General features: G+C 41.5%; 1 protein-coding gene across 1 annotated transcript; it reads right to left on the bottom strand.

Moving 5' to 3' along the window:
* Window positions 1-860: 860 nt before the first annotated feature.
* On the bottom strand, window positions 861-23533 carry LOC120060929 (LHFPL tetraspan subfamily member 4 protein-like). The gene is made up of 2 exons (XM_039010364.1): window positions 23125-23533; window positions 861-1138 (listed from the first exon to the last, which is right to left on the bottom strand). The coding sequence occupies exons 1-2, from the start codon at window positions 23528-23530 to the stop codon at window positions 861-863; spliced, it is 684 nt and encodes a 227-aa protein (XP_038866292.1). The 5' UTR covers window positions 23531-23533.
* Between the last annotated feature and the right edge of the window lie 3542 nt (window positions 23534-27075).

Below are 27075 nucleotides of genomic sequence, written 5' to 3' on the forward strand. Positions count from 1 at the left end.
CACTGTGTACTGTTCACTTACGAAGTCACTTACCCCGGACACAGCAAAATCTGCGAGAACAAAGTAAAATATTGTTGTAAACAGTGTCAAAAATATACATTCTGTTGAAGCCCTGTACAGCACATACAATATTACACACAGTATAATCTCTATCAGTGAGTTAGTGCAGGGTTAATCAGATGAGTGGTGAGAGAGACACTGCAGGTGATATATAGATACTGGCATATCCCACTGAAAGCTGGTGAGTAACCATGGAAACCACCATAGCGCGTATAGTATAAATAAATCACGATACTTTGGCATTTCCCTACCAAACAGTGTAATCCTCTGATCTGACAGTTAACAACTTCATGAGGGGTCTATTACTTTTCTGTCATAATGGCGACAGTGAGTTTTAGAACACTTCATATAAGATTCTGACATCAATCTCTTCAAAGGTCCCCTGAACGAACGCCTCTCCGCTCTGATAACTCAATATGATCAGACCAGTCTGATGCAATCCTGTGCAAACAGTGAGAACAGACTCTGGTGGACATTCCTACCCTCATTCATGCAGTTTCACGGTGAGTGCAACAGGCTAGACTGATCGACTTAATAACAATACCAGATGTATTATTTTATCATTCAGAAATCATGTCAACTATCAGAGCAGGTTATGCAATCTGTCTCATTTGTATACAGGAAAATCTATCTGATTTTGGAAACCAACGTACATGTTGATTGATTATAGATATGATGTGTTTTGATTATTGCTTGTTTGCGTCTGAAAGGGCATCCTATTCCCGACTGAACTGTTTTTAACCAGAACCCAATGGGTCCTGGTTAAAAGAAGTACATTATATAGAGAAAATGGTGCCATTTCAGACGCAGTCTTGTCTTGGTCTAATCCATCCCTCACCTTTATTGTTGTCAGCCTTGCGTTCCTCCAGGAACATGTTGTTCTGTCTGTTTCCCAGGACGAAGGCCAGGAAGGAGAGGATCAGGGCGTCCAGGATGCCGATAATAGCAAGGATGTAAGACCAGCGGACAGAGCAGTTACCCAGGGTATACTTCCCCGTCTCTTCCCCACACAGGTCCCGCACCACCTCTGCATCCCAGCCATCTGGAAAGATTACACAGCCCAACACCAGGCATACAGCTGGGGGAGAGAGAAGAGAGAGAGGATGTTTAGGAGCCAGAGTCCATGGAAAACATGGATGCATGATTCAAAAGCTAAACTTGTATTACATTGTCATCAAAAGACCAGTAAAAATCATAGAGATGTATAAAGATCATTACATGTAAATAAGTGTTTTTTGCATGGACATTATCATTGAGGGTTTCCGTCATTTTAAAGTTGTCATCTGAGTGGGGATTCCTATGGGTTGGGAGTGATCAGCCAATGATCAGAGCATTGTCTTCTTCAAATTGGTTTGCCTACTTTGTACATTTCTCTCACGTCACCCCGCTCCTCCGCTCTCTCCACTGGCTTCCAGTTGAAGCTCGCATCCGCTACAAGACCATGGTGCTTGCCTACGGAGCTGTGAGGGGAACGGCACCTCCGTACCTTCAGGCTCTGATCAGGCCCTACACCCAAACAAGGGCACTGCGTTCATCCACCTCTGGCCTGCTCGCCTCCCTACCTCTGAGGAAGTACAGTTCCCGCTCAGCCCAGTCAAAACTGTTCGCTGCTCTGGCACCCCAATGGTGGAACAAACTCCCTCACGACGCCAGGTCAGCGGAGTCAATCACCACCTTCCGGAGACACCTGAAACCCCACCTCTTTAAGGAATACCTAGGATAGGATAAAGTAATCCTTCTAACCCCCCCCCCCCCCCTTAAAAGATTTAGATGCACTATTGTAAAGTGGCTGTTCCACTGGATATCATAAGGTGAATGCACCAATTTGTAAGTCGCTCTGGATAAGAGCGTCTGCTAAATGACTTAAATGTAAAAATGTAAATGTAAATGGCTTTAAGCTATATGACCGCCATCTTGTGGCCACAATAAATGAATGACACAAGATTTGATTCCAGACTCCAGCATTGCGGATAGCTTTACACTTTTTTAAAACTACTTTAAAATGGAGATAGCCACACTGGCACTGTCCATAACTTCACAGATACAAGGGTGAGATCTCTATGGTCCAAATACAGTATAGGCAATAAAATTATGCAAACCATAATTGCTGTAATTGCTATAATGTTTTAGAGGAGACATGAAGGAGACATTAGCATTGGCATGGAAAATCACATAGAAGTCATGAGTCACTCTTCTTTGAGTGAGAGAGTAAGTAAGATCCCTGTGCCTGGCTCTCAGGGTTGGTGGGGTGGAACAGGGTCTTTTCTGCTGATGTTCCTGCTGCTGCTTATCTTTCAGCTCTGGGCCTCTGGGTCTCTCTGAGTCCCCAACTCTCACTCATTCTTCTGTCCCGGAGTCTCCGATTCCCCCTCGTCTGCCTCGCTGCTGCTGAGCTCACTGCAACCTCTCTGCTGATCCCATACTAATGTGCTTGTAAGATTGCCTCCCAGATGATATTCCCAATACTGCTGAGCAGCGCCAAACACACGGCTTCCCATTATTCCCAAGCAGCTCATCCATCAACGGTATTGAGCTCAGACAGTCCGGTGGATAACGATGGCATTATGCAACTGCAGACACACAGATGAAAAGACACAAGCCTGAAACTCTCTAATAATAACAACGTTTCATCGTGCAGCTAAATGTAGAAATGCTTGTACTAAATTTGGACTATACTAGACATTCAGATTTTCTATTGGAAGGGTCTTTCTCCTCCTCAGTCGGCCCTGTAAAGCTTCCCCTGAGGTTTGGTGAGTAACACTCAGCAGTGTGCACTACATCCCTCCCCAGCCTTGCTGGTCTGCTGGCCTTCAGGCCTACTAACCCCCTTTTTATTTATATGGCCTCCAGGTTGAAAATCATTGCACCACAAATATCTTGTTCTGAGAAACAAAATCCAAGCGCTTTGAAGTTGCCTTTTCTCTTCTTTTCCCTTCTGTTTCTCCCCTCTCATAAGATATTTCTGAACTTGTACAGAGAACTTCAAAGGCAGCAGCCAGGGAGAGGAGTGAGGAGGAGACAGAGCTACAGAGTAGAGCGGTAGAGCTGGCCCACTTTTAGCTGGCCCTCTCTCTCTCTCTCTCTCTCTCTCTCTCTCTCTCTCTCTCTCTCTCTCTCTCTCTCTCTCTCTCTCTCTCTCTCTCTCTCTCTCTCTCTCTCTCTCTCTCTCTCTCTCTCTCTCTCTCTCTCTCTCTCTCTCTCTCTCTCTCTCTCTCTCTCTCTCTCTCTCTCTCTCTCTCTCTCTCTCTCTCTCTCTCTCTCATTTGAAGCAGTTCAGGCTGTGTAACGGAGAAGGTCACTAGGAGCTGTGGGAGCTGTGGGCCTAGCAGCACCATGGGGTTTATTCTCACACCCATCAGACTGATGCTTTTTGACAACTGAGGGCAGTAATGTTGGTAAGCCAGATCTGGAACATTCAAAATATCCTGGAGCACCATGGTTCACGTGGCTGAAGAGGCCAATGTGAGAAGAAGAAAAAAGAAGACGTTTCTTGTAAAGAATGAGTAGATTATGGCTAACATGTTGTGGGCATGTGTTTAAAGTGTTAGTAAATAACATATGTGCTGCACTTTATACATCTAGGGTCATTATCATGATGGGAGCTCTGGGCCCCATTTGACCATAATTACTCTGGAGTTGTATTCTTCTCTTAACCATGCAAGCACAATGTTGTGTGGCCCCAGGGCTCCAATAAGTAAAATGAAAGTGTCAAACATTCTGTCAGGTGCTGTACTTGAATAATCTCAAACTTATTCCATTTGCTTTGATATGAGTGCAATACCCTTGTTAAAACAAAGTATATAGTTTATTTTTTATAATTAATTGGTATTAGATTTAAAAGGTGATTGAATTTCTCCTGAATTGTAATGTTGTTAATGCATTTCTTTTGAAGAAATATTTCTTTAATGTACAAGTGAATAGGTTGGTTTACTTGTAAGTTTAAATTTTGACCAATAAGGTAGCTTGTTAAACTGAGGCCATTGGAAGAGTTGACCTGGTTAACAGGAAGCCTGGGAGAAAGAGACATTATCAATGTTGGTGTAGAAAATCTATGAAAGAAGACGATAAAAAATAGAAGAAAACCCATACCTACCGAGTTTTGAAGGGAAATACTGATTTGACTTTACAAGAGAGTTATTATTATTTTGTTAAGAAAAACTTAGTAGAGACCGAAGCTACCGTCTCATCGTGGAGGTATTTGACAGCCTCGAGGTTAGCCTAGCAACGTGCGAGACCCTGGAGAGAATTGCTTGTGGAAGATTAACAAGTTCATGTTTCCATGGGATATCTGTTGCTGCTAAGGAGTACTGTCTGCATTGATAGCTGGATCTTGTAAGGACACCTGCACGGAACTGCTATACTTCGTATAGCGAGTAACCACAAAAGGACTTTCGGGACTTTATGTGTGTCGTAATTTTTTTGAGCTCCAACGGGCGCCAACGGGTTTAAGCAAGCTTGCCAGTAATTTGGACATGGGTTGTGAAAAACCATTGGGATTTATTATTTTCATTTCTTTTGATGTGGTACATTGAAAATGTGATAATATACATATTGAACCTTATGTCTGTTGCCTTGGTGGAGTCATTTACTGTTTCAGTGTCATTTAAATCCATGGGAAAGCATATCATTCTATCTGAAGTTAACGTTAATACCCTAGTTGTCATCACCCTAGCGAGTTTACAATAGGGATTCTTATTGGAGATGTCCTTCTCACCTAATATCCCATGCTGTTCAGATTAGAGGTCGACCGATTATGATTTTTCAACGCCGATACCGATACCAATTATTGGAGGACCAAAAAAGCTGATACCGATTAATCGGTCGATTTTTTTATTTGTTTGTAATAATGACAATTACAACAATACTGAATGAACACTTATTTTAACTTAATATAATACATCAATAAAATCAATTTAGCCTCAAATAAATAATGAAACATGTTCAATTTGGTTTAAATAATGCAAAAACAAAGTGTTGGAGAAGAAAGTAAAAGTGCAATATGTGCCATGTAAGAAAGCTAACGTTTAAGTTCCTTGCTCAGAACATGAGAACATATGAAAGCTGGTGGTTCCTTTTAACACGAGTCTTCAATATTCCCAGGGAAGAAGTTTTAGGTTGTAGTTATTATAGGAATTATAGAACTATTTCTCTCTATACCATTTGTATTTCATTAACCTTTGACTATTGGATGTTCTTATAGGCACTTTAGTATTGCCAGTGTAAGAGTATAGCTTCCATCCCTCTCCTCGCTCCTACCTGGGCTCGAACCAGGAACACAACGACAACAGCCACCCTCGAAGCAGCGTTACCCATGCAGAGCAAGGGGAATAACTACTCCAAGTCTCAGAGCGAGTGACGTTTGAAACGCTATTAGCGCGCACCCCGCTAACTAGCTAGCCATTTCACATTGGTTACACCAGCCTAATCTCGGGAGTTGATAGGCTTGAAGCACAGCGAAGAGCTTCTGGAAAAATGCAGGAAAGTGCTGTTTGAATGAATGCTTACGAGCCTGCTGCTGCCTACCACCGCTCAGTCAGACTGCTCTATCAAATCATAGACTTAACATAATAACACACAGAAATACAAGCCTTAGGTCATTAATCTCATCATCTCGAAAACAAGACGTTTATTCTTTCAGTGAAATACGGAACCGTTCCGTATTCTATCTAACGGGTGGCATCCATAAGTCTAAATATTCCTGTTACATTGCACAACCTTCAATGTTATGTCATAATTACGTAAAATTCTGGCAAATCAGGTGGCCCAAACTGTTGCATATACACTGACTCTGCGTGCAATGAACGCAAGAGAAGTGACACAATTTCACCTGGTTAATATTGCCTGCTAACCTGGATTTCTTTTAGCTAAGTATGCAGGTTTAAAAATATATACTTCTGTGTATTGATTTTAAGAAAGGCATTGATGTTTATGGTTAGGTACACATTGGAGCAACGACACGCACCGCATCGATTATATGCAACGCAGGACACGCTAGATAAACTAGTAATATCATCAACCATGTGTAGTTAACTAGTGATTATGATTGATTGATTGATTGTTTTTTATAAGATAAGTTTAATGCTAGCTAGCAACTTACCTTGGCTTCTACTGCATTCGCGTAACAGGCAGGCTCCTCGTTGAGTGCAATGTAATCAGGTGGTTAGAGCGTTGGACTAGTTAACTGTAAGGTTGCAAGATTGAATCCCCGAGCTGACAAGGTAAAAATCTGTCGTTCTGCCCCTGAACGAGGCAGTTAACCCACCGTTCCTAGGCCGTCATTGAAAATAAGAATGTGTTCTTAACTGATTTGCCTAGTTAAATAAAGATTAAATAAAGGTGTAAAAAATATAAATAAAAAATTGGCCAAATCGGTGTCCAAAAATACCGATTTCTAATTGTTATGAAAACATGAAATCGGCCCTAATTAATCGGTCATTCCGATTAATCGGTCGACCTCTAGTTCAGATATTATAAGTAAGGTAATATCGTGAGAGTCAAATTCGAGCCTGGTGAGAGGGTTACATGAGCTGTTAAAACATGCTACAATGTCACTCTGAACACAAACAATCTCTCTCTACGTCTCGTCCTGAGGCAGGGGAAATGCAGAAAAGGAGAAGGACGGGAGGGCAAATGAAAATGCAGTCTACCCTGTTGGTGTGAATGACCTTAGTACAGTTTTAATTAAGGAGACAATAGAGAAACACCTCTAAGGGGGAAAAGGACAGCTGTTTCTATTGTTCTCCAAGAGGGTAATTCAATTACTATCAAATATTTCTGTGATTTGGCAATCAAACTAGAAGCCCAGTTCTGTTACCTTTTTGTCAGACTTTGGCATTGTTGTTTTCTCTTCGCTTTCTGTGTTATTTTGTGGACAAGCACACTGGCAAACCAGACAGACTCACATGGGGGGGTTGAGTAACAGTTGAGTTACAACTTTTAAATCACTCTGGATTCGAGCATTATTACACTGTTAATAACTATTATTACACTTCTTCAGTTCACTCTCACAAGTTACTTTTAAGAAACGGTAATGAAAACTAGACTAACTCCTGAGAGGGTGTGAGGTTTTCAGCAGTGGGAAGACAGTGGTTTGGATCTGCATCATCTGTGTGATATCACTGACCAACATAATGCAATAAATCATCTATCCTCTGCCACTGGCCAGCCATAGCCCCAAACCTTGGCAAACCTTACATCAACGCTGCGAGGGCAATCTGTTTCATTATTGGTCCGTCTGTTGCTCCACTTGGCTGGCGTTCTCTTTTTTCAAAGTGGCTCCTACGTCTGGACCTGAGGTGTCAACTCCTTCAAACCCCTGTGCCCAGCTCTCCACCGTTCCAAATCAATGTGCAACACATATGCTGTCAAGGGCATTTATCGTCTGGTGCCCAGCTCCAGTCCCCTAGGTACCCAGCAGGGTGGGAAAAATCAGGGTGGGCAATCTAAGGTTACCCTAACTATTCAGTGACACATCCCAAAACCACAACTCCCTCTGTTTTAGCTATAAGGAACCAAGTTATTTTCCCTCCCTGATTTTTGAGAATGGTTTTCGGTGAAGCTAAGGAAAAGCCCCAGAATGATTATAAAGCCTGAGCAAGTGAATCCTCTCATTTTTCTTCCAATCTCTCTCTATCTCTCTCTCTCCCCATCTCGTCTCTCTCTGTGTCTCTCTCTCTCTCCCCATCTCTGTCTCTCTCTGTGTCTCTCTCTCTCTCCCCATCTCTGTCTCTCTCTGTCTCTCTCTCTCTCTCTCTCTCTCTATCTCTCTCTATCTCTCTCTGTGTCTCTCTCTCTCTCCCCATCTCTGTCTCTCTCTGTGTCTCTCTCTCTCTCTCTATCTCTCTCTATCTCTCTCTCTCCCCATCTCTGTCTCTCTCTGTGTCTCTCTCTCTCTCTCTCTCTATCTCTCTCTATCTCTCTCTCTCCCCATCTCTGTCTCTCTCTGTGTCTCTCTCTCTCTCACGGGTGACAATTCAAATACAGGTCAAAAGAATACATTATTCACTCTGCAGAATATTTTTAGTAGCGCACTGTTGACTTTGGAATGATTTATTTGTGCCTGATGATTAAAACATGTGCATTTCAGGGAAGTATGGGCAGAAATCCCAGGTCAAAGAGAAAGCATAGGATCTCCTGGGATAGATATTTATATTTATATAAATGTATTGACTTGCTACATCTCCTTTTGCAAGCTTATGGAAAACACTTGCACGTGCATGCACTTATCCACACACACATGCACACGAGCACACTCGCACATACACAAACACACACGCACATACAAACGCAACGCAATACATTTTTCAGAAACAGCAAAAAAGGGGCCTACTAATAAACTAAATGGAATCCTCCTCATCAATTCGGCAACCACCCACACACACACACACACACACACACACACACACACACACACACACACACACACACACACACACACACACACACACACACACACACACACACACACACACACACACACACACACACACACACACACTGCATACATTACCGTAGAGGATCAAAGAGCACTTTTACAGTAACACAGGTAGAACAAAAAAACATGTTAACACAGGGAAAAACAAAACGCCCCTGGTACTGAATGAATGGGGGTTTAAAGTGAGGAAGACATCTCCCTGAAGGGGACCAGAAGAATAAGATCCTCATAATGAGCTGCCTCTTTTGTTATATAACATCTCATACGAGGCTGACGCACATCCAACACCACAGAGAGGGGGGGGGGGGGGGGGGGACACGTGGGCTATCAAACGCAGTGGCTCAGTGCCATGATTGTGGACTACAGGAAAAGGAGGACCCCATTCTCATCAACGGGGCTGTAGTGGAGCAGGTTGAGAGCTTCAAGTTCCTTGGTGTCCCCCCCCCCCCCCCCCCCCCCCCTTTTACGCTGCTGCTAATCTCTGTTATTAAAGTGACTATACATAGATAATAACTCTACCTACATGTACATATCTCAATTACCTCGACTAACCGGTGCCCCCGAACATTGACTCTGTACCGGTACCCCTTGTATATAGCCCCGCTATTGTTATTTTACTGCTGCTCTTTAAATATTTGTTCGTTTTATTTCTTTTTTTTCCTTAACTGCATTGTTGGTTAAGGGCTTGTAAGTAAGCATTTCACTGTAAGGTCTACACCTGTTGTATTTGGCGCATGTGACAAATAAAATGTATTTTGATTTGATGTTCAAACCCCCCTGGTAGCCTACAGCTCAAAAGTATGACCACGGGTGAAGGGAATCCCATTATACAACAAGTTGTTAGTTCAGAGCTTCTCATCTCATCCAGCGTATGTGGAAGCAGATCCGCATTTGGTTTCATTCTGTTCCACTCTCCATGGGGTCGACGCTTGAACTGGTTTTCTATCTGATTAGAGGTCAACTTAATTGAACATGAAACCATGAATGCTTGTTGGTACCATTCAGTAATATACAGCACTAAAGCTTGTTCCTGCTATTATATTCACGGCTCTTCTACCTTTGCATTAAAGTTGGATAAACACCTGTATATTGTCTGGCCTCATGTGATTAATAAAATACTACAATGTACATTTCCTGTAGAAACTGCTGATTCGTTTTTGTCAGCCTCTCAGCCCCGGGACCTTGTGCAGGGACGGAAACAATAGAAGAGCCCTGATGTAACTTACAGTTCAATTTCATTCAAAAACTGTATTTTGGTCTTTTTTTCACAAGTCGAGTGTTGATTCAGTTTCAAAATGTTTTGCATGTCAGCAGTCAAGTTATCAAGATTATTGGACTTTTAAGAAGCAGGGTGTCACCAGACACGCAGAACGCATCATCATAATGATGAGACTAGTGACATTTTGCTTCTTAAAAGTCCAATATCTTGATAACTTGATAACTGACTGCTGACATGCAAAACATTTTGGGACTGTGTCAACAGTGGACTAATGAAAAATAAATACCAAAAGATTGTTTTTGAGTGAAATGTCTCTTTAAAAGGAATATAGTATGCTGCTGCAGGAGTAGCTAGTTGTAAACTGAGTAGAGCGGAGCAGAGCGCCAGACCGTGTAATGCTTAGTTCTGTTTAATATTTCAGGGAGACAGGGTCAGGACATGAGTGAGAGATGAGTTGATGGAGGTCCTATGGGAGATGGGGTGTAGAGTTAGAAACCACTGGCCTGTAGAAATCAGGCTTTCCTCTTTTAGGTCATGTGCTATTATTTTGGAGGGACACATAACAATTAGCATATCTTGTATTTCTGGGAGACCAGCTATCGTATGCACTTGCATGGCCTTACAGTGGCAATGAAAAGTATGTGAACCCTTTGGAATTACCTGTATTTCTGCCTAAAATGGTCATCAAATTTAATCTGATCTTCATCTAAGTCACAACAATAAACCAATATAGTGTGCTTAAACTAATAACACAAAAATTATTGTATTTTTCTTGTCTATATTGAATACATAATTTAAACATTCACAGTGTAGGATGGAAAAAGTATGTGAACCCCTAGGCTAATGACTTCTCCAAAAGCTAATTGGAGTCAGGAGTCAGCTAACCTGGAGTCCAATCAATGAGACGAGATTGGAGATGTTGGTTAGAGCTGCCTTGCCCTATAAAAAACACTCACAAAATGTGAGTTTGCTATTCACAAGAAGCATTGCCTGATGTGAACCATGCCTCGAAAAAAAGAGATCTCAGAAGACATAAGATTAAGAATTGTTGACTTGCATAAAGCTGGAAAGGGTTACAAAAGTATCTCTAAAATCCTTGATGTTCATCAGTCCACGGTAAGACGAATTGTCTATAAATGGAGAAAGTTCAGCTCTGTTGCTACTCTCCCTAGTAGTGGCCGTCCTGCAAAGATGACTGCACGAGCACAGTGCAGAATGCTCAATGAGGTAAAGAAGAATCCTAGAGTGTCAGCTAAAGACTTACAGAAATCTCTGGAACATGCTAACGTCTCTGTTGACGAGTCTACGATACGTAAAACACGAAACAAGAATGGTGTTCATGGGAGGACACCACGGAAGAAGCCACATTGCTGCACGTCTGAAGTTTGCAAAAGTGCACCTGGATGTTCCACAGCGCTACTGGCAAAATATTCTGTGGACAGATGAAACTACAGTTGAGTTGTTTGGAAGGAACACAAACACTATGTGTGGAGAAAAAAAGGCACAGCACACTAACATCAAAACCTCATCCCAACTGTAAAAGTATGGTGGAGGGAGCATCATGGTTTGGGGCTTCTTTGCTGCGTCAGAGCCTGGACAGCTTGCTATCATCGACGGAAAAATAAATGTCCAAGTTTATCAAGACATTTTGCAGGAGAATGTCTTAATAAACACCTTCTGGAGTGGCCCAGTCAGAGTCCTGACCTCAACCCGATTGAGATGCTGTGGCATGACCTTGAGAGCAGTTCACACCAGACATCCCAAGAATATTGCTGAACTGAAACTGTTTTGTAAATAGAAATGGTCCAAAATTCCTCCTGAACGTTGTGCAGGTCTGATCCGCAACTACAGAAAACGTTTGGTTGAGGTTATTGCTGCCAAAGGAGGGTCAACCAGTTATTAAACCCAAGGATTCACATACTTTCCCCACAATGCACAGTGAATGTTTACATGGTGTGTTCAATAAAGACATGAAAACGTATAATTGCTTGTGTGTTATTAGTTTAAGCAGACTGTGGTTGTCTATTGTTGTGACCTATATGAAGATCAGATCACATTTTATGACCAATTTATGCAGAAATCCAGGTATTTCCAAAGAGTTCACATACTTTTTCTTGCCACTGTCTGTCTTTTTCCATTTTGGTCAGTATGCTATCCATTCCTCTCTCGATGTGTTTGGGATGGAGTGTGTGATTGATTTCTCCTCCTTCTGTCTAACACAGTTGCAGGGCACCAGCGAAATGACAGAGGGTCTAAACTTATCGATTCCACCTGGGCTTTTCCGGTACTCATTAAGAAAAACGAGACATGTGTCTTGGGGGTGTTATTCTATGTGGGTGTGTTATGTTTGCTATTTCGTATACTGGCAGTAATGTCATTTGTCCCTCTTCAGTCACCGTCCAGAACAGGCCACCGCAAAGATGGTGGATAAATGAAGATGTCCCACTCAGGCTGTTTACCATTGGGGGAAAAAATAGCCAGTTCCGGTCTGCTTAACAGGGTTGCTCTCCCAGAAGCACCAATGCATTAGCAGCTGGGTCTGGTCTTCTTAGTTCATTGACTCTATATGAACCAGAAAAATTGAGGGAGAGATGTCTCGCTTCTTCTTCCGTTTCTGGCTCCGTACTGAATGGCTTAGCAACCGCGTGACCCAGCATGACAAACTTGAACGTTGTTAGTCAGGGGATCCTGCTTCGAGCGTACTGCATTTCCTGCTTTCTAGATGTAGCTACTGTATCTTTGATGAAGGTTGTGTTTGTGCTAACGTTAGCACACGAATGTGAGGATATTTCAGTTGGAGAAAAAACCCAAGCCGTATATGAAAAATGAATCCCGTTCTTTCAACATAACATTTGCGACAAAGTCTTGCATACATTGTTGTCTAGAAAAGTCTGAGGCGCTTCATGCTAATGGTTAGTTCGGCTGTCGGTAAATAAATTACGTTTGAGGTTGATTCTGGTGAGCGATTGGATAGTGTGCACTGCAGCACACCGGGCAGCTGTGATCCGGATGATTTGATTACTGCCAGCCGTGATTAGAATGTACCAGGCAGTGGTCCCGTGTGGGCAGGATTGAAATCAAAACCCAACCGTCATTAAGTTGTGACATCCTCAGGTCCACAAATCTCACAAAACTCTGTTTTGGAATATATTGACTTTATGAAATGATCCTACATACACATGTTAGTACATTTTGGCACAGAAATAAACTTTTGGGACGAATATTGATGCAACATAGGCCGTATTCAACCAGAGAAGTTGTTTTTGCGTTCAGTTGCACTTTAAAGGAGCATTCGCCGGAGACAGAGTGGAGCAAGACAGGCAGTTCAGAGATCCTGTCATATAAACTCACTAAGAAAAACAGAGAAAAGATGTGTATTCGTTTTCTGTCTCTCGTCATCCAACTTTTCTGTCCACGATGTAACTGCAGTAGGGATAATGAGACAACAGTACAGTTTATGGTTTTGTATAGTACAACATATAACATTGAGCTCTCCTGACTGAAGAGGAGAACCATGATGGTACTTCCCATGAAGAAGGTCATGGGCACTGAGAGGAGCAGCTGGTCCTCTTTGTCCTCTTCCCAGGGCCGGCCCGCTGTTGGCACCACGCTCTGCCAAAGCACTATGCCACGGCCCAGGATACAGCAGCTGATTAAACTATCATCTCTTCAGTGGTGAGAGCATTAGCTCCATAGCCAACACCATCAGGCCACTCACCTGTACACAGGGTAGCAGATGCAGCCTCATCGCAAGGCTATACCCTGTGTCGAGTTGGAGCTGATCCAGCAGCCACTGGGAATGGGAAAGGGCCTCAATTGCAAATACATACAGTGCCTTCAGATTCAACCACAAAGACTAGGGAGGTTTTCCAATGCCTCGCACAGAAGAGCACCTATTGGTAGATGAGTTAAAAAAGTCGATATTCAATATACCAGTCACTACAAAGATACAGGCATCGTTCCTAACTTAGTTGCCGGAGAGGAAGGAAACCGCTCAGGGATTTCACCATGAGGCCAATGGTGACTTTAGCAACAAGATACTAAAATAATACTGCAACAAATGTGGCAAAGCAATTTACTCTTTGTCCTGATTACAAAGTGTTATGTTTGGGTCAAATCCAATACAACACAATACTGAGTACCACTCCATATTTTCAAACATAGTGGTGGCTGCATCATGTTATGGGTATTCTTGTAATCGTTAAGGACTGGGGAGTTTTTCAGGATAAAAAAGAAGCGGAATGGAGCTAAGCACAGGCAAAATCCTAGAGGAAAACCTGGTTCAGTCTGCTTTCCACCAAACACTGGGAGATGAATTCCCCTTTCAGTGGGACAATAAACTAAAACACAAGGCCACATCAACACTGAAGTTGTTGACCAAGAAGACAGTGAATGTTCCTGAATGGCCGACTTACTGTTTTGACTTGGCAAGACCTGAAAATGGTTGTCTAGCAATGATCAACAACCAATTTGACAGCGCTTGAAGAACTTTGAAAAGAATAATGTGCAAATGTTGCACAGTCTAGGTGTGAAAAGCTTTAGAGACTTACCCAGAAAGACTCACATCTGTAATTACTGCAAAAGATGATTCTAACATGTATTGAATAAGGGTTGAATACTTATCTAATCAGGATATGTTTTATTTTTATATATACTGTATATATTTATTTTTACAAATGTTAAAAATTTTCTTCCACTTTGACATTACAGAGTTTTTTGTGTAGATCGTTGACAAAAAAAATACAATTAAATCGATTTTAATTCCGCTTTATGTGTGTACTTCTGGATGAATACCAGCATTGATAGCTGCATTCATGTTTTTTCTAATTTCATAAAAGTGCATAGTGAGTGTCCTGTCATCCTAAGAGTATGGAAATAGTATTTCATGGATTCTCTGTTCCTCCATCTTGCTGATGGTTGAACATTCTTCCAACCAAACAAACTGACTCTGCAGATCAGAAAGGAGAGTGGACAGATGAAGAAAACAACAATACAAACAGAAAGAACTGCTGATATTTTTCTGCTCTCAGTCTGCTGACTGTTGAGGTATTCTTACTCCCACACGTTTGTGCATATCTCATGAGTCGTTCCACCTCAAAAAGCACAAGGAAGAGGTTCGACACCCACCATCTCAGATTGTTCTGAAAACGTTTCTGTAGTTAGACACAGATAAGATTAGTATCCCTGAATCATTATTTTGTTGAAAGTTTATTTGAACTTTGAGAAATTAAGCTTATTGATTGCACCCAAATTGGCCATTTCAATTCATAGGATTCATATCATATTCAATAAATATAGTACCCAACATCCGATTTGGACCAAACATTTTCTTAACAATGACTAATACGATGTCATGTATTCTCTGGGAATTTTGTGATGCTTTTTTCCCCTCTGTTCAGAGAAATTAGCCATTCAAGTATGAATGCGTTTCCCTCCATAAATCACTGTGAAAGTACCAGGTTTTGCACACTATATGCTGCTCTTCCGGCTGTTACTGCCACACAATTTTATACATTTTTCTGGTCTCTTGTATTTATTAAATTGATCACAATATTATTTTTCAACTTTGGGTAGAAAACCAATAGCTTTTGCTCATGATGAAAATACATTGGTCATCCGCACAAGTCAAGCCAGTCCTCCATGAAAGCAATTCAGTTTGTCATTCTCTCAGCAACCTAATGCTTTAACCCAACTCTTCTCGAATAGTCCAACAAATGACAGCTCTCTGAGAGGGCTATCCCTATGATGCAATTATCATATTAAGACTTTTCCTACAAGACCAAAAATGTGATGGAGAAATGGGCTAGTGACTAAAATGTTGTGAAAACCCAAATAAAACAATTATAAACCATTACATAGTACGTGTTCATTCTCTTTATTTATTTAACGAACACCGACAACAACAAAACAAAATACGAACGTGACGTTCTGCAGGGCAAAATACCAACCAATGCAAAAATAAGAACCCACAAATGAAAGAGGGAAAAAGGACTACCTAAGTATGATTCCCAATCAGAGACAACGATAGACAGCTGCCTCTGATTGGGAACCACACTCGACCAAAAACAAAGAAATAGAAAACATAGAAATAAAGAAACTAGAATGCCCACCCTAGTCACACCCTGGCCTAACCAAAATAGAGAATAAAAGCCTCTCTATGGCCAGGGCGTGACAAGCAGTCTTATGTTTTTCCCTAAAATGATTAGAAAACATCTCCCATATGTTGTTTGATGAGTGAAATGTACCATTAAACCCAATACATTCCATTACCATTACAGTGCTTTCAGAAAATATTCACACCCCTTGACTTTTTCCACATTTTGTTGTCTTAATTTAATCCATTTAAATGATTTCTGTGAGCATTTGTTTTGTCACTGGCCTACACACAATACCCCATAATGTCAAAGCGAATGATGTTTTTCTACATTTTTACAAATTAATAAAAAATGAAAAGCTGAAATGTATTGAGTCAATAAGTATTCAACCCCTTTGTTATGGCAGTAGTAAGTAAGTTCAGGAGTAAAAATGTGCTTAATAAGTCATATAATAAGTTGTCTGGATTCACTCTGTGTGCAATAATAGTGTTGAACCTTTTCCTCCAGTGGGCTAAATCAGGCTCACACAGAGCTCATGGGACTATGAAGTTGTTGTGAATTGTGACAATGGCTCGAATTGGCTTGTGTTTTAAAATGGAGGCAGATGTCCGAAGGTGGGACCAGATGTGTTTTAACGATGGTGTGCTCTACACCTTTTTAGCACGTTCATATTAGAAGTATTACACGCTCATATAAAAAAGATGACTGCTATGGTGTGTGGTCATCCACACCCCCTCCCAAAATGGCTGCTGTGCCACGCAGTTGACACCCAAAATAAATACAAGGCTTTAAAAAAACGTTTTGTGTGTTTCCTGAAGATTTCTTGCATAGTCTTACTATTATTTTTGAAAAGAGTGTTTCTTGGTAGTCTTAGTCACATCTACTTTGAAACAAAAGTATACACCTCACACACATGATTATGTGCTTAAAAATATAAGACACCTGTTGTCACGCCCTGACCTTAGTTATCTTTGTTTTCTTTATTATTTTGTTTAGGTCAGGGTGTGACAAGGGTGGTACAGTGGGGCAAAAAAGTATTTAGTCAGCCACCAATTGTGCATGTTCTCCCACTTAAAAAGATGAGAGAGGCCTGTAATTTTCATCATAGGTACACCTCAACTATGACAGGCAAAAGGAGAAAAAGAAATCCAGAAAATCACATTGTAGGATTTTTAATGAATTTATTTGCAAATTATGGTGGAAAATAAGTATTTGGTCAATAACAAAAGTTTATCTCAATACTTTGTTATATACCCTTTGTTGGCAATGACAGAGGTCAAACGTTTTCTGTAAGTCTTCACAAGGTTTTCACACACTGTTGCTGGTATTTTGGCCCATTCCTCCATGCAGATCTCCTCTAGAGCAGTGATGTTTTGGGGCTGTTGCTGGGCAACATGGACTTTCAACTCCCTCCAAAGATTTTCTATGGGGTTGAGATCTGGAGACTGGCTAGGCCACTCCAGGACCTTGAAATGCTTCTTACGAAGCCACTCCTTCGTTGCCAGGGCGGTGTGTTTGGGATCATTGTCATGCTGAAAGACCCAGCCACGTTTCATCTTCAATGCCCTTGCTGATGGAAGGAGGTTTTCACTCAAAATCTCACGATACATGGCCCCATTCATTCTGTCCTTTACACGGATCAGTCGTCCTGGTCCCTTTGCAGAAAAACAGCCCTAAAGCATGATGTTTCCACCCCCATGCTTCACAGTAGGTATGGTGTTCTTTGGATGCAACTCAGCATTCTTTGTCCTCCAAACACGACGAGTTGAGTTTTTACCAAAAAGTTATATTTTGGTTTCATCTGACCATATGACATTCTCCCAATCTTCTTCTGGATCATCCAAATGCTCTCTCGCAAACTTCAGACGGGCCTGGACATGTACTGGCTTAAGCAGGGGGACACGTCTGGCACTGCAGGATTTGAGTCCCTGGCGGTGTAGTGTGTTACTGATGGTAGGCTTTGTTACTTTGGTCCCAGCTCTCTGCAGGTCATTCACTAGGTCCCCTCGTGTGGTTCTGGGATTTTTGCTCACCATTCTCGTGATCATTTTGACCCCACGGGGTGAGATCTTGCGTGGAGCCCCAGATCGAGGGAGATTATCAGTGGTCTTGTATATCTTCCATTTCCTAATAATTGCTCCCACAGTTGATTTCTTCAAACCAAGCTGCTTACCTATTGCAGATTCAGTCTTCCCAGCCTGGTGCAGGTCTACAATTTTGTTTCTGGTGTCCTTTGACAGCTCTTTGGTCTTGGCCATAGTGGAGTTTGGAGTGTGACTGTTTGAGGTTGTGGACAGGTGTCTTTTATACTGATAACAAGTTCAAACAGGTGCCATTAATACAGGTAACGAGTGGAGGACAGAGGAGCCTCTTAAAGAAGAAGTTACAGGTCTGTGAGAGCCAGAAATCTTGCTTGTTTGTAGGTGACCAAATACTTATTTTCCACCATAATTTGCAAATAAATTCATTAAAAATCCTACAATGAGATTTCCTGGATTTTTTTTCCTCATTTTGTCTGTCATAGTTGAAGTGTACCTATGATGAAAATTACAGGCCTCTCTCATCTTTTTAAGTGGGAGAACTTGCACAATTGGTGGCTGACTAAATACTTTTTTGCCCCACTGTATGTGTGTTTTTGTCTGGTCTAGGGTTTTTGTATGTCTAGGTTGTGTGTGTAGTCTAGGCTGTGTGTGTAGTCTAGGCATACGTAGGTCTATGGTGGCCTGGATTGGTTCCCAATCAGAGGCAGCTGTTTTTCGTTGTCTCTGATTGGGGATCCTATTTAGGTTGCCATTTTCCAGTTTGGTTTGTGGGTGATTGTCTATGTGATGTTGCATGTCTGCACTCGTTATATTTAGCGTCACGGTCGGGTTGTTATTTTTGTATTAGTTTGTTTATTGTTCTTCGTTTTCAGTAAAGAAGATGTATCCACATCACGCTGCGCTTTGGTCTCCTTCGTATGATGAACGTGACACCTGTACCATGTCAGATATAGAGTTGAAATGTATTAAATGTAGAGTTGAGACTGAAATATAACAAAACCTTTTCATATAGAAACACCAGATTTTCGGCGGGTTTATTTAAATCATTTGTATTAATTATGAAATTATTAAAAACATTAATAACATTCCACCCATGAGGCCACTAGAGGGCTATTTGGTCATTTGACTGCAGGATATGGCTACCTGTACCATACACAATTATCTGTAAGGTCCCTCAGACGAGCACTGAATTTCAAACACAGATTCAACCATAAAAACCAGGGTGGTTTTCCAATGCCTCGTAAAGAAGGGCACCTATTGGTAGATGGGTAAAAAAAGCAGACATTGAATATCCCTTTGAGCATGGTGAAGTTATTATTAACACTTTGAATGGTGTTCAATACAGGAATAGGAGTGGTTGTCTTGCTAATTGCCTATAATTTCCACCTTTTGTCTATTCCATTTGCACAACAGCATGTGAAATTTATTGTCAATCAGTGTTGCTTCCTAAGTGGACAGTTTGATTTCACAGAAGTGTGATTGACTTGGAGTTACATTGTGTTGTTTAAGTGTTCCCTTTATTTTTTTGAGCAGTGTATTTATTTCAATTGACTGATTTCCTTAAACGAACTGTAACTCAGTAAAATATTTGAAATTGTTGCATGTTGCGTTTACGTTTTTGTTCAGTGTACTTTCTGAAGGCATTGTATTTGGGATTTTTACCATTGAAGACCATAACATTTAAACCATTAGAACTGCTGTAGCCTATTGGTTTGCTTGTTCAAAAGGAATGGTCTAACTAATACAAACCTTTATTGAAGGGAATAAACAACACACACTTGGGCCATTTCCCAGATACAGCTTAAGCCTTAGGCAGTCAACCCAACACTAGCAGATCTCTGTTGGTGTGTGGGCACACAAAAAAAGGTGCTATCTAGAACCTAAAAGGGTTCTTCGGCTATCCCCATAAGATAACTCTTTGAAGAACCATTTTGGGTTTCATGTCGGGTTCTACACGAAACCCAAAAAGGTTCTACCTGAAACCAAAAAGGGTTCTACCTGGAAACAAAAAGGGTTATCCTACAGGGACAGCCAAAAAACCCTTTTGGAAATATTTTTTCTAAGAGTGCAGCTAGTTACACAGATTGACTTCATTGAGCAGATTAGATTCAAGAGAAGGAAAGTTTGTATGTGTTTGAATTGCTTTCATGGAGGACTGGCTTGAATTGAACGGATGATCACACCATTTATTTCCATCTTGAGCAAAAGCTATGGGTTTTCTACCCAAAGTTGCAAAGGGTTCCATTTAATACATGGATAAAAGGGTGTGGCAGTAATAGCAGAACAGCAGCATCTAGTGGGCAAAACCTGGTACTAATTCACTAAGAATACATTACATAGTATGAATAAACAATACTCCAAGCCACAGCTTCATATAACTTGTCAAACATAGAGAACTGATACTGTTTACTGGCCGTTGGGGTGGGCTTGGTGTGGAGTTGGGGCGTCCGCAGGTGGCTTTCGACCATTTATTTGGATCCCTGAGATCTTAGTCATTGTTAAGATGTGGTTTGTTCCAAATCGGATGTTGAGTACTATATTTAATGAATATTAAACAGTGCCTTCAGAAGGTATTCACACCCCTTGACTTTTTCCACATTTTGTTCTATTACAAAGTGGGATTAAAAGTGATTTTCAATTGTAATTTTTTGTCAATGATTTACACAAAATACTCTGTAATGTCAATACATGTTAGAATCACCTTTCACAGCTATAACAGCTGTGCGTCGTTCTGATTAAGTCTGGAAGAGCTTTGCACTCCTGGATTGTACCATATTTGTCCATTATTCTTTAAAATATTCTTCAAACTTGGTTGTTGATCATTGCTTGACAGCCATTTTTAACTCTTGCCATATATTTACCGATTTAAGTCAAAACTGTAACTAGGCCACTCAGGACCATTCAATGTCGTCTTGGTAAGCAACTCCAGTGTATATTTGGCCTTTGTCACACCCTGATCTGTTTCACCTGTCTTGTGCTTGTCTCCACCCCCCACCAGGTATCTTCCATTTGTCCCCATTATCCCCTGTGTATTTATACCAGTGTTTTCTATTTGTCTGTTTCCAGTTCGTCTTGTCTCGTCAAGCCTACCATCATGTTTTTCTGTACTCCTGTTTTTCTGGTCCCTGTTTTCCAGTCCTCCTGGTTCTGACCATTGCTGCCTGCCCTGACCCTGAGCCTGCCTGCCATACCATTCTGCCTTCCCTGACCTCGAGCCTGTCTGCCGTCCTTTACCCATCTGACTCTGACCCGGTTTACGAACTTCTGCCTGTCCTCAACCTGCCTCTTGCCTGCCCCTTGCCTATTAATAAATATCAGAGACTCGAACCATCTGCCTCCTGTGTCTGCATATTGGTCTCATCCTGTGATGTTATAGCCTTGTGTTATAGGTAATTGTCCTGCTGAAAGGTGAATTTGTCTCCCAGTGTATGTTGGAAAGCAGACTGAACCAAGTTTTTCTCTAGGATTTTGCTATGCTTAGCTTTATTCCATTTCTTTTTATCAAAAATAACTTCTGAGTCCTTGCCAATGACAAGCATACCCATAACATGATGCAGACACTACCATGATTGAAACTATGAAGAGGTACTCAGTGATGTGTTGTGTTGGATTTGCCCAAAACATGACGCTTTGTATTCAGGAAAATGTCATTTATTTGCCAAATGTTTTGCAGTATTACTTTAGTACCTTATTGCAAACAGGATCCATGTTTTGGAATATTTTTATTCTTTACAGGCTTCCTCCTTTTCAATCTGTAATTTATATTAGTTGATCCTTCCTCAGTTATGTCCTACCACAGCCATTAAACTCAGTAACTGTTTTAAAATCACCATTGGCCTCATGGTGAAATCCCTGAGCGGTTTCCTTCCTCTATGGCAACTGAGTTAGGAAGAACTCCTGTATCTTTGTAGTGACTGGGTGTATTGATACACCATCCAAAGTGTAATTAATGACTGCTCAAAGGGATATTCAATGTCTGTTTTTTGTTTTGTTACCGCCCTACCAATAGGTGCTCTTTGCGAACCATTGGAAAAGCTCCCTGGTCTTTGTGGTTGAATCTGTGCTTGAAATTCACTGATCGACTGAGGAACCTTACAAATACTTGTATGTGTGGGGCACAGAGATGGGGTAGTAATTGAAAATCATGTTTAACACTATTGTTATTGAATCCATGCAACTTATTATGTGACTTGTTAAGCACATTTATACTCCTGAACTTATTGAGGCTTGCCATAACAAAAGGGTTGAATACTTATTGACTTGAGACATTTCAGCTTTTCATTTTGAATGAATTTTTCAATCATTTCTAATAACAGACTGACATTTTGACCTTATTGGGGTATTGTGTGTAGATCAGTGACACAAAATATAAATGTAATCAATTTTCAATTCAGACTGTAACACAACAAATGCAGAAAAGTCAAGGGGTGTGTGAACTTTCTGAAGGCACTGTATGAATCATATAAATTGAACTGTCCGAATTTGTTAAGAGTTAAAATTGTCTTTCAACAAAATAACATTGCAGGAATGCTTACCTTATATTTTTCTAACTACATAAACCATTTAAAAACAATCTGAGATGGTGGGTGTCTTGCTGAAATGAAATGGAACGACCCGCATTGATGAATTTATAATCCACTCTGGGAGGTCCTTGAGGTATAGATCTGAGTGGGAGTGAGTGAATTAAGTTCCATAAATGACCTGTTTTCATTTCCCCCCTACCTCTTTCTTCTATTTATCAAGAGGGCAACTCTCTATGTGGTCAGGTCATGGTTGAAGGAATGCATCCACCCAACAGACAGAGGCCTTTTGTAGTGGGTTGGCTGTTTTTGAGACTGATTTGTTGAGCAAATGAATGCTTCATCTGCAATCGCTAGAGCTCAATGTGGGTCCGTGTGGCAGCCTATAGTATATCTGTCTTCCTCCCACAGTTCCATGACTCTGAGTGACAATGGAAAATGACATGAAGTCATCCAACTTCCACTCCCAGTAAGCCCGGAGAGTTTGGAACCTGTGTAGAAATGTGGAGTCAAAATGATTTTGCAGCGAGGTGAATCTAATCTGCCTGTAGATATAACCCATCATCCTTAGCAATAGCAACAGCACAAGCAGCATGTTGCAATTGTTTTGACAAGGTTGTTTGCATGTAACTTGTAACCAGTAGATCCATGTGTTTGCAGTCGCCTGTGACATACCAGTGAAAAATCCTATCCACCAATATATTAATGTGCTGAAACAATATTGTGTAACTGAGTTTCCATTGGTTTTACGTACCACATAGGAGCTGCATCCAGGCACAAGTCTTGTAGACGGTAGCGGTGTTGCAGAAGAAGAAGAGCGCCATGCAGGCGATGCAGCCCAGAATCAGCACCATGGACAGAAACACGAAGACCGACGCCGATTTGAAGGCGCCGGAGGGGATGGAGCTGAACTCGGCGAAGCTTCCGGTGCAGGTGAGCTCTCGGTTGGGCGGTCCTCTTCCAACGCACTGGTGAAACAAGCCGAAGTAACCCACCTGCGGCGTGCTCACACTGTCCCCGATCCAGTAGGGCTGAATGAAGACCACCACGTTGATGATGGCAAAGCATATGGTGAATATCGCCCAGAGTACCCCGATGGCGCGGGAGTTCCGCATGTAATTATCATGGTAAATCTTGGCGGCTTCTTGTGAAGGCAACATGTTTTCCACTATACTGTAGCTTTCTTTTCGTTATTTTAATGACTCACTCAGTCTTTGCGCGTCTCCGTTTGTGAAAGCTGTGATTGTAAATTTGGTAGCAGTGTAGCTATTCAGAATAAATCTATTATTAAAATACGTTGATTAATTATTATTATTGACTAGCCTTTATTTATTTTTGGCTACCATATCATTGTAGATTCATCCTGCGAACCTACAAGCCTACACATATATACATGTATGTATAATACTGGTAATTAATAATGTATCGTTCCTTAGAAAAGAGAAGTGGAGTCCGAAATAGGATATTTCACGGTAAAACGGTTTTGCAATATCCTCAACCAATGCTATCTTAAAAAGATGTCCTTTAGTATCCTCATCCAAGCCCACCAGAAATGATAAGCTGTTGCCTAGTGCCAGTGGTGGATCCCCCGTTTACGTGTAGCATCTGAGGCACCCGTGGAGGGCTTCTTTGAGCTGGAGATATTGGTGCACAGTCCCTAATTATAGAATTTACATCCAATTTTGAGAAAATGAAAACGTCAACTATGACCAGTCCGAGCTCGCGAAAACGACCTCCTCCGCCGCCACTCCATTATTGGGATTTTCCCTATTTGTCTCGCGCCCTCTTCCTGCCTCTCCCCTCGTCGTCCTGTCTCTCCGTGGATCTCTCGCGCGCTCTCAGAAGACGCTGAGCACTGTTGATTGCGGCGCGTTCACGTACCGCACAATAACCAACAGAGATTTGCATGAAAAATGGTATTCTCCCCTCCTTATTCTTTTACTACAATTATAACGATTGTTTGTGTGCAGATTTAGGTTAACCATTTTGATTAGACATAGGCCTACGCACAGAAGACAGAATGTTTATTTTCTAAAGATGATCCCACTAAAGATCAGCAAGTAATATGGGAATTGATTGAATTGAATGTTGTTTTAATCTTGTTGGTGATTGAATAGTTGTTTTCTCTCAAATCGAAATCTGGCACTAACATTTTCATGAATATCTAGGTCAAGAGATCATGCCTCAGTAGACCTACACAGAGGGGTTGATAAGAGAATCACACAATAATTTGAATCTTTGTGTTAGGAAAAGCCTAGAATGTCTTTTTTATTATTATTTTTTATTTAACTAGGCAAGTCAGTTAAGAACAAATTCTTATTTTCAATGACAGCCTAGGAACAGTGGGTTAACTGCCTTTTTCAGGGGGAGAACGATAGATTTTTACCTTGTCAGCTCTGGGATTCAATCTTGCATCCTTATGGTTACTAGTCCAACGCTCTAACCACTAGGCTACCTGCCGTCCCACAAAAATTGGTCAGAGGCGCCCCCTTCTGAGACAGCACACACACGGTTTATTAACAAACAAACAGGACATAGCCAATGGAGTTCCACTGCACCGTACACACACACACACACACACACACACACACACACACACACACACACACACACACACACACACACACACACACACACACACACACACACACACACACACACACACACACACACATACACACACACAGGGGAATAACAGAGTAACGGAGTTTCCAGTGTGAAGCTTTGCTAGCCAGTGTGAGAGAGGCCTGCAGCACAGCAGTTGATTTAAAGGACAGGACACAGAGTGGTGGGATGCCTTCATCCTTCACAGAGGTTGTTACTACTTTTGTGCATAGCATGCACTGAGAGATCCGACTGCAACACACACTTGTGTTTCTGTGCCACTGTGCACCATACAACATTTAACAGCATCTAATATGAGATATTGTCTGTATATATATGTTTTTGGTACATTTGTGTGTGCTGTGCTCAGGTTTTTGTCTTGAGTGTCAGTGTTATTATGTATGTGCGTGTTTATCCTTGAGTTATCTGTGAACTATATTTGTGTGTCTTTACGTTTGTCTGTGGCTACTCTGGGGTCTCTAGCTACATCTGAAACACGTTCCCTCAGTGTGAATTCACACTAGTCTTGACATACGCTGCCATCTGCTGGATATAAAACGAATTGCAAGAATATTGTGTCTCACAGAGATACAAAAAAGAGGCGCTTGTGTTTTATAAAACCAGGGGGCAGTATTTCATAACATCTATTTCAGTAAATGTCTGGTAACAATTGGTTTAATCTCGACAACAAGAACCGAATCTGCAGCTTGATTTTGTTACGGCTGTGATCAGAGTCTGAAATTTGTCTGGTATCTTTTCTTTAATTGTTCATGACTCAGACTGAACTGCTTGATGGAAGAAAAAGTTAGTACAACAAAAGCAAGGGCATGTTGTCTTTATGCATGACAGAAGTAAGGAACCGTTAGATAACGTCCAATCTCGATTTTTTTGCTGTACAAATGGAGCTGTAGACTCTTTCCTCATACCACTTCTGACCTTAAGCTCTGAAACAATATTACTTCCAAGAAACCAGCCATCAGAATATTGCTTCCTCTAAGGCAGCATTCAGGCAGCCATCCTAATAATGTATCATACATTGCTCACTTTCCTCAAAATCACAGTCAAGTTTCTGTAGTTCGGACAACAGAAGGCATGGTGAGTCATTGTTATCCATGTGTTTGACTATGCCAGTCCAGATGCTGTCTGATAGGATAGTGATGTTGGTTGATGCCGAATCTGAAGTGTCAGAGGTAGGCACGCTATCAGACACGTTGTCTTGTTGCCTTATTCCCATGCAGTCCCCTCCAACTCTTATGTGCCCTAGTGTAACCGATGTGAAATGGCTAGCTAGTTAGCGGTGGTGCGCGCTAATAGCGTTTCAATCGGTGACGTCACTTGCTTTGAGACCTTGAAGTAGTGGTTCCCCTTGCTCTGCAAGGGCCGTGGCTTTTGTGGAGCGATGGGTAACGATGCTTCGTGGGTGACTGTTGTTGATGTGTGCAGAGGGTCCCTGGTTCGCGCCCGGGTCGGGGCGAGGGGACGGACTAAAGTTATACTGTTACACTAGAACTGGTGCCTGATTTCAGAAACAACCCACAGTAGATCTGAGATCATCTAGACACTTGGGCTGTCTGCATTCCCCCCCAGAGATGTGCACTGCGTCTCAGATTACTTGTATGGTATGGAACACCAATGTAAAAAGGTAATTGATTGTAGATATATATATACTGTATATACCGTCAAAGGTTTCAGAGTCCATTTCAGTATCATGCTGTGAATTGCATCAGATCATTCTAGAAATGGATCATAGTACAAACTTGTTGTCAGTGATGTATTGGGGGAAACAAAGGCATCTTGAGTCCGTGCTTAGAGGACTTGTGTGGACATTTGCATCTAGCTTCTGTGTGTCAGTGCCTGTGGCACTTGATGGGACCTGACCAGCATTTTCAATCTGATGAATAAATGAGGTAAAGTCAGGAAAGCACCCAACAGAACCCAGTGCAGCCAATAGAACTTTGTGTTTGTACATTACTTCATTAACTCTGATTCACGAGCTCCACTCTCCTAACTTAGTCCTTGTCATTATACTATTCATGCCTGATTGCACTTTACCTTGTTTTGTGTGTGTGTGTCTGTGTGTCTGTGTGTGTGTGCTTCATTA

This window comes from Salvelinus namaycush, chromosome 16, assembly GCF_016432855.1.
Source record: "Salvelinus namaycush isolate Seneca chromosome 16, SaNama_1.0, whole genome shotgun sequence".
Classification (NCBI taxonomy): Eukaryota; Metazoa; Chordata; class Actinopteri; order Salmoniformes; family Salmonidae; genus Salvelinus; species Salvelinus namaycush.